At 31.3% G+C, this 14,032-nt stretch overlaps 2 protein-coding genes across 2 annotated transcripts; both read right to left on the bottom strand.

The window, feature by feature from the left end:
- Positions 1–602: 602 nt before the first annotated feature.
- LOC119840009 (neuropeptide-like precursor 1) lies at positions 603–4,222 on the bottom strand. The gene is made up of 6 exons (XM_038366494.1): positions 4,136–4,222; positions 3,203–3,298; positions 2,339–3,125; positions 2,119–2,260; positions 1,586–1,618; positions 603–1,265 (listed from the first exon to the last, which is right to left on the bottom strand). Exons 2-6 carry the CDS (start codon positions 3,296–3,298, stop codon positions 899–901), a joined length of 1,425 nt encoding a protein of 474 aa, XP_038222422.1. The 5' UTR covers positions 4,136–4,222; the 3' UTR covers positions 603–898.
- A 3,914-nt stretch (positions 4,223–8,136) lies between these two features.
- LOC119839911 (serendipity locus protein alpha) lies at positions 8,137–13,731 on the bottom strand. Its single transcript, XM_038366348.1, has 9 exons — positions 13,598–13,731; positions 13,287–13,487; positions 12,794–13,045; positions 12,100–12,219; positions 11,313–11,688; positions 10,792–10,973; positions 10,418–10,610; positions 9,403–10,005; positions 8,137–9,162 (listed from the first exon to the last, which is right to left on the bottom strand). The coding sequence occupies exons 1-9, from the start codon at positions 13,667–13,669 to the stop codon at positions 8,843–8,845; spliced, it is 2,319 nt and encodes a 772-aa protein (XP_038222276.1). The 5' UTR covers positions 13,670–13,731; the 3' UTR covers positions 8,137–8,842.
- Positions 13,732–14,032: the final 301 nt, after the last annotated feature.

The raw sequence follows: 14,032 nt of genomic DNA on the forward strand, positions 1-14,032 counted from the left end.
ACATAGAGATAAAAGACAGCTAAATTGTGATATTCCATTTATTTACAGTAAAATAATAACAATAGTTGGAGATAAAAATATTATCTAGGATACATAAATTGTACTATAAGTTAAAATACAATAAGATAATTCAGAAGAGTCTACAGTATAATTTATTATCATTTGTGGTCTCCTAAATTAAATTTATTGTCGTAGAGTTCGAAGAGAAGTTAGAATAAAGCTTCAAATGTATTAGATTTAAACATTCAAGTACATAATTATTTGTCAAACACAGCTAATTCTAGTCAACAAAGAGACAACTCTTTACAAAGACAAATCTTTAAGTTTTACAATATACGTTACCCACTTCAAGTATGTTGTTGTTCATTAGAAGATTGTGTAATTTTTTTTTTTTAATAACACAGAAATATTTATTTATTACAAAGGAATATCAATGTTTTACATTAAATCTATCTAAATTTATTTAATATTTGCGATTGACAACATTCTCAAATCCTAACTTAAGTATTTTTTATTATTTATTAAAATCCGTAGTAAGTCGTGAGCTGGCCAAAGTCGTTATATAAAAAAGGGACCCGATAACCGCTTAGCTTTAGCGCTAGCTTAAATCTGAACGTAATATTAGGTCATAATCACAACATTGAGAAAATAATTATTATCTACTTTATTGTCTATTTTAATTTTGATCCATGATCCCGTTATGATATTGTGTTTTAATATACAATATTAATATATTTCCAAAATATCCGTTGGCGTGAATAAGATATTAGTGACAAGAAGTAAAAGTGAGCACTTCAATTATCTTCCTATTTGTGTGCAAATCGAAAAATTATTTTGTGCTCCCTTTAACTTCTTAAGGCGATCGCATCTTAGCTTCACCCAGCGGACAGCGGCATAGCTACTGATTTTTACGTCGGCTCGGCAAACTATTGTTGTAGGTTTTCCTCAAGAGGATATTGTCTACCGCGGGTAGTAATAGATATCGTTTTCCTGACGAATGGTATGGCACTTTCAGCGATCGAAAGTAGTAGAACTTTGGTGCTGCTTTATTGTGTGGCCAGCGGTTTTTGGTGAATGGATCGGTGGAAGGTTTCGCGTGTGATGTGGCGGAAGACATTGAGTTGGGGATATCGTTGGGGAGGTCGTTTAGCGTTCTGTGGAGGTACCGGCCGGTCGGGTGCGAGTGAGCAGATACTGGCGGCGACGGTATGTCGGCGTCGTTTGGATCGACGAGTGTGCTAGCTTCGGAATCAACGAGATATTCCCTAAAATAGACAAGACTCATTTAAAACAAAGGATTGTAAATGATTTCTGGAACGGGCACAAAATCTTTTTTTACATTTTGTTGATTGTGGTCAAATGTTTTAAACGATCTCTGTTAAAAAATGATTTTGGATACAACAAAATACGAAAGATACTTAATTATGAAGTTTAATTACGAAGATGATTCGCAAAAAATAATACGGGATTATACGATATACAATGTGAACATTTGTTTGAATAAATCATTTAAAAAATATTTAAAACATTGCGCAATATTTTTTTTCTTACATAACATTTTTACGTTAAACGTCACCACACTTACCGAGACCCGAAATTCTCGTCATAGGAATGCTTCCTGTAAAATAAATTCATTTTAATTATAGATTCTAAATCAATGATTTGTCTGACATAGACATCACAAACTAATAGACGTTTATGACATAAAAACTGTTTCGAATAAGCTCTAAACACCAAGTCGACCATGCGATACCTTCGATAGTCAAACATTTATGTATCAGTCTAAACGTTTATCTAATTCGTCTAAACACTAAAACGCAATACGATGACTACGGTGCAGATTTATGTTTTAACCGACCTCAATATACCGTAAAAAATGCCAATTATTGTGAATTCCATTTATTGTCATTTTTATGTTTATTAGTATATCGCTTTGAAGTCGGTTATTATTTATTTTAAAATTAAAACAACGTGAACACAAACTTTTTTCATGCTCACTATTTTTTGTTGCATTTTGCCTCCTAATGAAAAGCACAGTAAGAAGCCAACACTTAGTCCTAACAAACATATATTTTAACATTTATACATCAATAACTATAGTGTCACCGAATTTTTAACCTTTCCATCTGATTAGGGAATAGAAATCGACCCCTTCCAGACCTACTGTACCGTCCACCCGAATATCTAAATGACGGTAACCAACCTAACCGAGCTAAGGAACCAATATGACGTTTTTCGAAATTTTCAAGCATCTCTTCATCTGTAAAAGTAATCGTATCTTAATTAACTGTGTTTTTAAATCCGAAGAAAAATTTTCAATTTACAATTGTTAACTCACCAACAGATCGCTTATCATCATTGCCAGTGTCGTAATCCTCGGTATCCAGGGTAATATCATTACGATCAATTACATCGGGAATTGAAAAAATTGATCGTTTGTTTCTTGGGCTATTGGAATCAATGAACATCGGTCGATATAATCCATGTACGGGCATACCAACTACTCCTCTTTTAAAGTACCAATTAGCATCGTCAGCATCGTTCTCAAATTTATTCATGTAATCAATTGATGCGGCGTCGCTTCTTTTGAATACTTGTTGCAATGGTGGATATACATCTGGATTGATGGATTGTTGATAATCGTATATTTCGTTGAAGTCAAGCGGCCCATCCATTTCGGAGAGCGGTGGCACAGAGTTCTGGTAAAATGGATAATAATATTCGTCTCCCGCTAATTCGTCCCGTTTATGAATCAATCCATTTCGTGCCAGAGCAGCAATGTTACGTTTATCATTTGGCTGACCGTATTGGGTTCTTCCAAAGCGGAAGCCATCTCTAGCCAATGCTTGGATGTTCCTCTTCATTGCCGAATAACTTCGAAGGCGGGCTATAGACGCTAAGTTTCTCTTTTCGTGCGATTCTTCATCTTCTTGCTCTGGTTTGTCTGAATCGCTGTAAGGAGCCCTATAAGTAGGAAGCATACCATTCTTGGCTAATGTTGAAATACTTCGTTTGTAACCATTAGCAACGCTTTTGAGATACCCATCCCTGGCAAGAGCGGCTACATTTCTGCGAGGGAAACTAGGCCATGGATTTGATGAGCTTTCGGTTGGTAGTGCCTTAACCTATAGAAAAGTAAATAATTGTAGAAATAAAACATACAAACACTGAGTCCATTATTTATCTCTCTTTTAATTCTTACCTCTGTTATATACGATGTATAAGCGAGGATAACTGAAATGGTTAAAACGAAGCAACTACGTAGCCTATTCATGTTTGTCCGGTATCCGAGTCTCATCTATAATGAGTAAAATAAAATATTTATGAAGACGCTGAAGTAGTGTAAACTTTTATTCATAAAAAATCAAATAAAATTTATACGTTATGTAAATTAAATAACCTATTTTTTTAGCTATAATTGCGATTATCCTAGAAAACCGAAATATTTTTATTAAAAACAGCGTTCAACTACACATGTAAAAATACTTTGATCACTATTCATTGCATAGTTGATGAATTAATTCTGGATATGGATATGAAATTTACACTTTATAATCGTAAAATATGATTTGATTGAATACGAAATGTCTAAAAAATATAACTATAAATGTAAGTATTACTATAATAAACACATATGAATATCCTGAGATTGCCTTTAACTTTGTAATTAATTTAACATCAATAAATTCCATGTGAAAATAAAATTTTCACTTTGGAATAGTTACAATTTTGTGTTCCATATTCAAATGTATGAAAAAATAAGCACTTTTTATCTTGATTCAATTTAGTTAAGTTTCAGTTACGTTATTATTTTCACATTGATAATCTGATTAAATTAATTTCCTACTATTTTTAATAAAATGTAATAAAACCTGCCCTCTTCTCATTTAAAGATAATTTTATTAATTATAAAATTAAAATTCAATGATTGCGACCAAAAGCAATTTAACTGAATATTATTTAAACCGGAAAAATTGATATTTTAATAACAATTTAATGTAAAGTATAATTTAATCATTAATTGTAGAACGTATTAACGGTCTCGTAATTTTCACAAATTCAAAAAGTATATGAAATCAAATATTATATTCATATGCTTATAATCTTATTTTTAAATAGTGTTCATGATACTTACGCCGTCAATAATCCAGTGGCACAAAAACTGAAAACTTTTATGACTCAATTCCCCAACTTTTTTGTTTCAACTTTTGCGATCTTGGCGGGAATGCTACTAAGCGTTCCTGTCCTGGCTTTTATACTAGATTATGAAGACATTTTACGCATGCGTGGTTCCCATGGGAGGAGCTTATGAGACACCGTATGCACAAATGCAATTTAATTGATAGTTGGACAAGGTAAGTTTACAAGGCTGAATTTCTATTAAGAATCGATCTTTAAAGGTCACAACTCATAGCGATTCATATATGATTTAGTTTTTATTTTATGATAGATTTTTTCATGTATTTATAAAGATAAAATATGTAGTTACTAATTCAAAACTAGATTTTCGAAGCTAACGACTTGGAAACGTACCTACCTATTTAGATAATTTCTATACCTGGGTTTCGGAGTTATTGCCATATTGTTTATTTAGTGGTTATTATAATGTTCGGTACCCACAATAATTAAAGTATATAGGTTTCTGTATAACAACATAACAATTATATTATTGGACAATCTATTTTAACAGATACCTATTTGTTTTAAGCCGGGGTTAATCTAGAAAGTAGTCATATTTTCATAAAGCAATGTAAGCCTACGTTGATCCCTCTAGGGCTTAATCCTCAATTAGGACTAACAAAATGAAAGAGTCGGTCTGGCACAAGAATCTGTTCGCAAATAATGCTGAAATAGAATAAGAAGATAGACAGAATATCGGTCATTTTTGACACAAAAATATATTATTGTATTTTCTTAATAGGATTATGTATTTAATTATTATTTTCACTTTTATAATAATACAAGCTTTTGCGCGTGGCTTGGTACGCGTTATATTCGGAGTAGTTCAATAGATGTTACGAAACGTATAAAATTTCCTCCTGAATCACTCTATCTATGGAAAATGCCATCAAAATCCGTAAATTTTAAGATCTAAGCATACATAAATACATACATAGAGAGAGACGTGGGGAGTGATTTTGTTTTATTCTATGTAGCAATGATGCAATCATAGATTCTAGAGATTCTTTTTAAATCGAATAGGTCCAAATTCATTACTAATCATAATTTATTATCAACTTAATAACCAACAGAGCATCGAAGCAATCCGAGCATAGCAAGCAAGAAATATAATTGGACAAAAACAAACACTAAGCACTATGCAACTGTTATTCTTCACCTTTACCTCATAAAGCTTCCATTACGCGAGTAACGTATTCACTTTGTTGTCCGAACACTTCAATACTGAAAGAGTTGTGTAATTTAAAGAGCCATTAGTATCTTACGATTGACAGGCTCTTCTAATACCTATATTGTTGTTAGGAAAAAATGCTCACATTATTTACAATGCGACACATGTTACAACTGGAATTTATTTTATTTGTAAAGCTATGATATTACAATTTACAAGCGATCGATTTGGAGTTGTTACGTTATATTATAGCGGGCAACTGAGCTTAGTCGTTTTACTGGTGGTAAGCGATCACCAACCCCCCCTGAAATTTGTAGAGGTAGGGCCGCTGAAAGATAAAAGAAGGATTGTCGACGAAAATAAAGGAACTGGGCTGGGAAGGGTGAGGAAAAGTATATCTACTGGCCTGCAGCTCACCCAATCTCTTATTCGATATTTTGTGGAGGTGTGGTACCTTTCCCAGTGTCAGCTCAATTCGTTTCGAAGCGTGCTCAACCGTCACAATCAAATCTTCGATTTTCTTTTCACATTCGATATATTATACCTAGATATAATAAACAAAACTCAATATTATAAATGAAATTCGATATAAAAGACCCAGATTTATTTGAATACAAGTGGTCTGCCCCGGCTTCACCCGCTCTTCTTTATTGCTCCCCACAAGAACCTTCCTTGTGCTTTAACAAAAACAATAACAAAAATTACTGAATTGGTCGATACGTTCTTGAGATTTACGCTTAGCAACAGGCGATTCATTTTTATTTATATACATATAAATAATATGCTTATCAGACAAAGATAAAGTAAGCCATCGTTAAATTGTTATTTGAGTACAACTGTAAAATCGCGGGAAACCGTAAGTTTCATATAAATTGTAAATCAATTCTGATTGGGCGCCCTGGGACCAGCTTGACAGTTTTATTTTATCTACGCGAACAGTATCCAGTTTAAATTTTCAAAAATTAATAAGAACGAAACGCGATTTAATACCTACCATAGTGTTATGTTATCTGTGATACTAGACTTGTAACTGAATACTAATAATAATAATACATTGACACGTGAATCCTATTAATATTATAAATGCGAAAGTTTGTAAGTATGGATGTAAGGATGTTTGTTACTCTTTCACGTAAAAACTACTGAACCAATTGCAATGAAATTTGGTACGTAGACAGCTGGATAACTGGAATAACATATAGGCAACTTTTTATTCCGATATTCCTACGGAATACGGAATTACGCGGGTGAAACCGCGGGGCGCAGCTAGTAATGAATAAATAAAACAAAAATATGTTGTGTTTACTAAATCTGACCCGTGTTTATCACTACATTGTACAAAATCGCTTTTACAGTCCCTATGTTCCTATGTACGCTTAAATCTTTAAAACCACGCAACGGATTTTGATGGGTTTTTTTTTAATTGATAATGGTTCAAGTTCATTTATTGATGTTATACTTAAGTATTGTTGTTAATTTAATAAAACTACTCCAAGTTTAACGCGTGCAAAGCGACTGGCAAAAGCTTGTATTTTATATTTATAATAAAATCAGTAAGAAAAAGTCATTATTTGCAGGTGGATAAAAATAAATTGTCACAAGATGTTCCCAGCGCGCCCAATCAACATTGATTCATAGTGAACTAACTCTTGACCTTTCGCGTAAACGCAAATTTATTTTTAAATTTAAATTTTTATTTAGTTAAGAGATCGGAAAATTTAGCATTATAACTTAAGTTTATGGAGGTCTATTTTTTATGAGTCCATATATGTAATTAAAAAAAGTTTATTACGTCGATTAGGAATTAAAATGCTTGTGTTGTGCATGTTTAAAAATAAAAAATAGGTGGTTTAATTATTACAATATATTGATTTAACTATTACGTAGGTACCTACTATTACCTCAGATAACATAATACTATGCTAGTAGGTACTATTACTAATAAACTAATATTTGGTTAAGACAATTCCTAAGCTTTACAACTTTTTAAACGCAATTAATTGTTAAGAAGCAATTGAACACATTTTTCATGTGTACTCTCCAAACATTATTCATTATACCATAATTATTTAATCGACGTTCTATCTCGAGTAGGTAATACCTGTCTCTCAGGGACGTAAATGGCCTTTTTAGTAGAAAGGAATTATTTTGTTTTATTATCATCATCGTTCCGTTAAGTGATTGATTAATATTTAGATACTTACTAATAAAATAATGTATATTAGAATATAGCTAGGTAGATATTACAACAACGGAGAATTATTACAAGTCTCACTTCTCAGTCATGTAAGATCTAGAAATGAAAGTGCAATAAACTTGTGCACTTTTTTTTTGGTTATTCGTAATAAACTTTTTCTATTTAGTCGTAGAATACATGTGTTACTCCGATAACTTTTCTTTATTTAGAACCATTTGTTCAAAAAGTTCACCGACTGATTTTACTGACTTATTTGTAACTAGCTGTTCGCCCCGGCTTCGCCCGCGTAATACCATCAGGGATCACGTTATATACGAGGGTGAACAAATTTTTTAAATCGGTCCAGTAATTCTTTGGTTAATCGCGATCAAACAAACAACACTATTTGTTTATATTAAATTAATTATTAAAAATTTATTTGCCCGACCTTTGTTACCTTCTACATTATATTTCAATTCAAATATTTCAATTCACTTTTTTTTCTATAAAAAATCTCCACTTAACTTCACGGCTTTCATAATTTTATTAAGACATATTTATTAGCATATGCACTTTTTTACCAAGGTAATTAAATAATAAAAGACATTTCTATTTTTATTAAATTTATTCCCCTCATACCATTTTTATACCAGTAACAAATATATAATTATAGTAAAAATACTAATCGGACGGACTGCAACAGACATTCACATATTCTTAAATACTATTATTTCATTTCTTACTAAAAGAAAATGCTTCTTTCCTTACAATTGACAACATTAAACTTTTATAAGACCATAAAAGAAATAAAGCATTTTTTAATTATGCTATTGTGACCACAGAAAATATTTTATTTTATTTTTAATCGCATATTTTAAGAGAAAATAAATTAAAATGAAAAATGACGTGATGACGTATATAGTACATAGGGTAAAATGCAGATATGCTTTCGGTCAATGAAAAGAACGTATTCCTCTGTATGGATGACGTCATTTGTGGTTTACGACATTTTAGAATAAGACGATTTTTATACTCAAAAAGATAAACGAACGAAATTGTTTTCTACGTCAATCTAGTTTTAATTAAAACAAATTTCAGGAAGCCCTATAATATCTAGTATTATTTTACAATTATTCTATTATGAATTTAATTAGAAAACATAATATGTTACAACATCTTAACTACGCAAGTACATAAAATTGATGTCAACATCAAATAGAAAGAGATGTGTAGGATAGCCACAATAAAACATGATTTTTAAATTTATTGACCATTCCCCCTCGCTTAAACATTTTTTTCAGTTATAAAAATTTTTCTTACAAACTAGTTTCCAATTGCACCGATCTAAGATCACTCAGCTTGCTAGTAACCAAATTATAATCGTTTATTCTCTCCAATGTATCTACATTAGATGGCTGACTTGCACTCGAAAAATCACTATTAACGGTTATATTCCACACACGTTTTGTAATAGTTTCATTATTTACAGAAATATTCAGAACATTGTTTCTAGAATGATCCTTGTCCCAATCCACATTGTTTCTAGAATGATCCTTGTCCGAATCCGCGTTGTCGTAAGTCAGGTTCAATTGTCGCGCTCTCGTGTATGTTAGGTTGTTGATTTCATTTAAAACATCTGAAAAGTATGAAATAAAGATCTACTCACTTAACTGGTACAGAGAAAACATTTGCGGTGTTTAAATGAACATAATTATGTATGTATTTGTACCTATCATAATAACTTCAGACTTTCCGAATTATATTATACTTTATCCAATATTAATTCTCAATATACTTAAAATATATTTTCTCATTACTTATCAACCGATTTTGCGACGGAAAGGTTTAGATTGCAATAAATAAAGAAAAAACATACCCGTTATTTGCAAACTCATCGCTTCATCCATAAAATCTTCCTCGAAAACATTATCAATGTTGCTATCATTATCTAAACTCTCTGGAGTCTTCATACAATGTCTACTCAGAACTGCCTTACGCAAAGAAGATCTATTATTCATTGGTGAATGGTATAATATCGACGTATTACGCATCTTAATCCCCGATACATCGTTGCATAGTTCGTCCAATTTGATGGAGAAACTCAGATCTTTTCGCACTTTTAAATTCTTCGTTAAAATCGCAAGCGGAAACTTTGCAGTCGACGACCGTATATTAGTTGTTCTGCCAAATAGACTCCTCGTCAGGTTCATCATTTTTCGCGGAGAATTCACATATGTATTGAAATTGTTGACGGTTTGCGTATCGCTTTTAATTTTACTCTGCTCCCCTTCGAAGAGCTGCTCGTCGCTCTCTTTTGGACTGAGGAGAGTATTGATGCGATTGACAATCGTATATAAGAGTTTCAAACGTTTCAACAGTTGATCATAGGTAGCTTCTTTATTTTCGAGCTTTTTTGTTGGATATAGGAAATCATCACCGGAACTCAGAATATTGCTAACTACTTTACATTCTAGCTGAGCTGAAACAATTATCGAAGTATTATCACAATGATTCTTGGCCGAACAGGTGGTTTTCTTATATCATAAAGAGGAAACTTTTGTATGTTTGCAAAGGTTTTCAAGAAACTTCTAGGTCGATTTCAAAAATTCTTTCACCATTGGAAAGCTGCAACTTTACTAAGTGACATATGTAACAAACCTTCGCGGACAATTTGTTTCTTTTTTTCTGTGGGTGGGATTTTATAAAGCAGTATAGATAGAGAGTTAATTTAGTCAGTGGAGACAAATGAGTTACTGCAATCTACTATATCTTTCTAGGCATGGTATATTTAAATTGACCTTAATATGTCTCCACTACTCTACTACATATAATGCCTCTAAAAAAAGCAACAAATAAGCTAGACATCATCAATTTTATTTTCAATTATTTACCTTTATTTAAATCTCGAAGAAGAGGTAATAATTTGTCTTTATCTGGCAAAGCATCAGGTTCACAAGTTTGATATACATCAAAGAACTCTTTCATTATACTTCCAATATTAATCACAGAACATGTTTTTATATTATCATAAGCACTCTCCTTCATTATTTCCAATAATTTTTGATGAATCATTTGTTTCGCTTTCTGAAACATAAGACAAATAAATATGATTTAATATAAAAGATTTTAACAAATACGTATATAAAGTCTTTTTAGACTATATATATAATTTAAGTCTAAAATATCTTATATATATAGTCTTCCATTATTAAAAAGCATTTAAAAATTTTACGATTTAATATGAGAAACGCGTATTCCATCATACCTGTACAAATGCAGAAGGATCAACAATTAAAAACACATTATCTCTTATTTCATTCACTTCTCTCTTCCAAATGTCTACCAACAGAGATGTATTGAAACTTTTCGGTTCTACAATTACAGCAGGAACTAAGTGTGGGTCCAAAGCCTCAAGGCTTGCTAACCCACTGCGAAGATTGAGCACTCCTGATAAAATTTTGCAATTAAATGACAGCATAATAATATATAGCAGACCTCAATGAAATCCCTATCACTGTTATAATTTATAACAAAATCATCATTTATAACAAAAAGTATCTCTGTCTGCCAATTGAAATTAAATTTGGTAAAAGAAGGTCTGAGACACAAGATAGATATGTCCTTTCTTCCCTGTATGTAGTTCTTATTCCGGAACTATGTAGGTAAAACCCTGGGACTAACATTCTTTTTTTATTTATAAACAGGCATAATCGTGGATGGAAAGCTTATTGTCAATGAACTTATTACACTTACAAATTCACACAATTTATTGATCTTTAAACTTACTTTGATCGTCAGAAGAACAAGAAATAGCAAAGGAGCCAATTTGCATCAATCTTTCGTTATATAAATCAAACTCTTTAACAAATTCACAATCTTCATGGTCTTTATCTTTGCAAATTTCACCATTCCCTCCCATTAAATGCTGCTTTAATATTTCCACTGGTGAGGTATTACATGCAAAACAATGCACAAGGAGTGCAAGCAATGCTGTATTTGTATTGGTCTCTAAGACATAAAGAACATCTTTCAGCACATCTATTAAAACATTAATATTAGATGGCTTTATTGGCATTTTTATGGTTTCTTTTGAAGCTTGAAATACGGCGTCTAAATCACCAATTATCAAATCACCGAGTAGAGCTTTTGTTTCTCTCAGTACCTAAAAATGTATAATATTCAAATTATAAACATTTAAAAAATACTTAAAAACATTTCTTGTATACAACATAAACAATTAACCTCTTACAAGAATACAATAAGTAATTGAGAGTAGTAAGTAATTCTTATCAATGCCATAATATCAATAATTTCATAATCATTTTCTGGAAATAAGGTCACCATTGGGCCTGGGGGAGGCAATCCTAATTCTAATAGGACCACATGAAAGACAATTATGTCAATCAGTTGATAATATATGTCGATAAGTTATTGAGTAACAAAACTAAAAAAGTATATATCAGTTTACTTGAGAACCTCCCATAATTTTATTGAATTGATTAAAAAGAATTTACATATAAATTAAGCATTTGAACAAAAAATAAATTAATGTAATTCATTGTTTCAAACTTACTACTTGACATCGGGCTTTGACAATAAGTTGATCTGATGGTAGGCAGTATTTGCAGAGAGTCATTGCACAGAGCAATAGTTCATCTATACATGTGTGGATTCCAGTCACACATGTAACAAGCTGGAAATGTATTAATTATACCAGTTTTATAACAAACAAGGCTAACTTAAGATTTATAAGTAACTAGCTAAGCCCCACAGTTTCACCCGTAAGTCCATATCCTGTAGGAATATTGGGATAGAATGTTGCCTCTCTTATTCCCGTCCAGCCTCTTGCCTCTATTATTCCAATCCAACTGTCTACATTTCATTGCAATCGGTTCAGTAGTTTTTGTGTGAAAGAGTAACAAACACACACCATCCATACAAACTTTTGCATATATAATATTAGGATAGGCTACTAATTTATCAAAATCATTTCTAATAGCAATATCCTAGAGAAATTTAATAATTAATCACAATTAATTGGTTAAAACTATGCATCCAAAGATTTTTCAAGTGGAAAAAACTAAAGGAATAGAAAAAAAACCCCTAGTAAATGGTACTTTATAAACCATTCGCTAATCTTTTGACTCTAGTATCATCTACTCTATACAAGCCAACAATAACAAACAAATGTAGGTATTAATTAACCTTAAATATACATAAACAATTGTTTAATACACTAATATTAATAAATCAAAGACTAAGTATACCTCATTTTGCCATACATCATATTCCTCTTCTGTTGTTTTACAAGCATTTCTATATACAACATTTGACAGATTATTAAGAACTTCAAAGGTTTGGTCAATCCAATTCACAAAATACATTTTATTTAATACAATAGAGTCATCACCTCCAGTGCAAACATCCGATAGACTCAATATTTTGTCAATATACTCATCTATTGATATTAATTTTTCATGACAACATGACAACCTCTCATAGACACATTGCAAACTTTCCTGTAAAAATACTAGAATCAATTAGGACATAAACTTTTCTAAGCCTTAGTGCGATATAAATAAATTTGTTTAACGATTATATATTGGATTAATTCAGAAAAATTTTATGAATAGTTTATCAGGGTTTATGAGCCATAACATTGTTTGATAATAGGAGCAAGTTGTTAAGTTATAAAAACGTAACTATGACTTAATAAATATTTATTTTTACATTTAATTATTCCTCTGTTGAAAGACTCACCTGAACATCTTCATAAGCCTTAAATTCTTCATTAAACTTTAAAATTTCGATTATGATAAGTACACATTTCCTTATTTGATCACTACAAAGATGGTAAACATTCCAAATTTTATTATTCGTAATGTCATTCGCATTTTCGGCGTTATTTAACTTTTCTTGAATTTCTTCTAGAAGTGGTCGTATTTCTCGGTATAATAAGGTCTGAATAAAAAACAAAGAAAGACCAAATTATTACATTTTACAACATAGTATAAAAAAATTGTTTTATTATTTTGGTAAAACTCGATATCATAACAAATATTTAAATTTACCCAGATTGCTCTAGTTCTCTGTCGTACCATTCGATGCTTAATGCTATTTGATTTCTTTTCCATTTTTTCCATCCACCTATTGTAGCTATAATATATTTAAAATTAATTAACTCAGTGTTCGCAATTTTGTATTAAAAAGGAATCGCGAACGTAAAATTTCAAATTTTAAATTAAACAGCCATGAATGACGGCTGGATCATTGTTACCACAGATTAAGTAGTAGTCAAAGAGCAAAAACTATATTATACTCATAGTCCAATGATATTCTAGGTATGTTGTTACCAAATACCAGTTATTTGTTAAGAACCTATTCCTTGTACTTTTGCTGCCTGTTGACTTATGCTGTTGATTAAACGGTGTATTAAATGAGAATTGTCTACACAAATACACGTATTTTATTACGATCCTTCGTTTCATTAGAGACCATACATTCCT

Source organism: Zerene cesonia, chromosome 5 (genome assembly GCF_012273895.1).
Source record: "Zerene cesonia ecotype Mississippi chromosome 5, Zerene_cesonia_1.1, whole genome shotgun sequence".
NCBI lineage: Eukaryota > Metazoa > Arthropoda > Insecta > Lepidoptera > Pieridae > Zerene > Zerene cesonia.

Bases quoted from the DNA above. Each gene is read 5' to 3' on its own strand.
- LOC119840009 (XM_038366494.1), bottom strand. From the start codon at position 3,298: ATGAGACTCGGATACCGGACAAACATGAATAGGCTACGTAGTTGCTTC. The intron at 1,619-2,118 runs GTTAAAAATTCG...TTTATTTTACAG, and splicing joins TTCCCTAATCAGATGGAAAG to GAAGCATTCCTATGACGAGA. The intron at 1,266-1,585 runs GTAAGTGTGGTG...TGTCTATTTTAG, and splicing joins GACGAGAATTTCGGGTCTCG to GGAATATCTCGTTGATTCCG.
- LOC119839911 (XM_038366348.1), bottom strand. From the start codon at position 13,669: ATGGAAAAAATGGAAAAGAAATCAAATAGCATTAAGCATCGAATGGTA. The intron at 11,689-12,099 runs GTAAGTTTGAAA...ATACATTTTTAG, and splicing joins TCAAAGCCCGATGTCAAGTA to GTACTGAGAGAAACAAAAGC. The intron at 10,974-11,312 runs GTAAGTTTAAAG...AAATTTTATCAG, and splicing joins TTGTTCTTCTGACGATCAAA to GAGTGCTCAATCTTCGCAGT.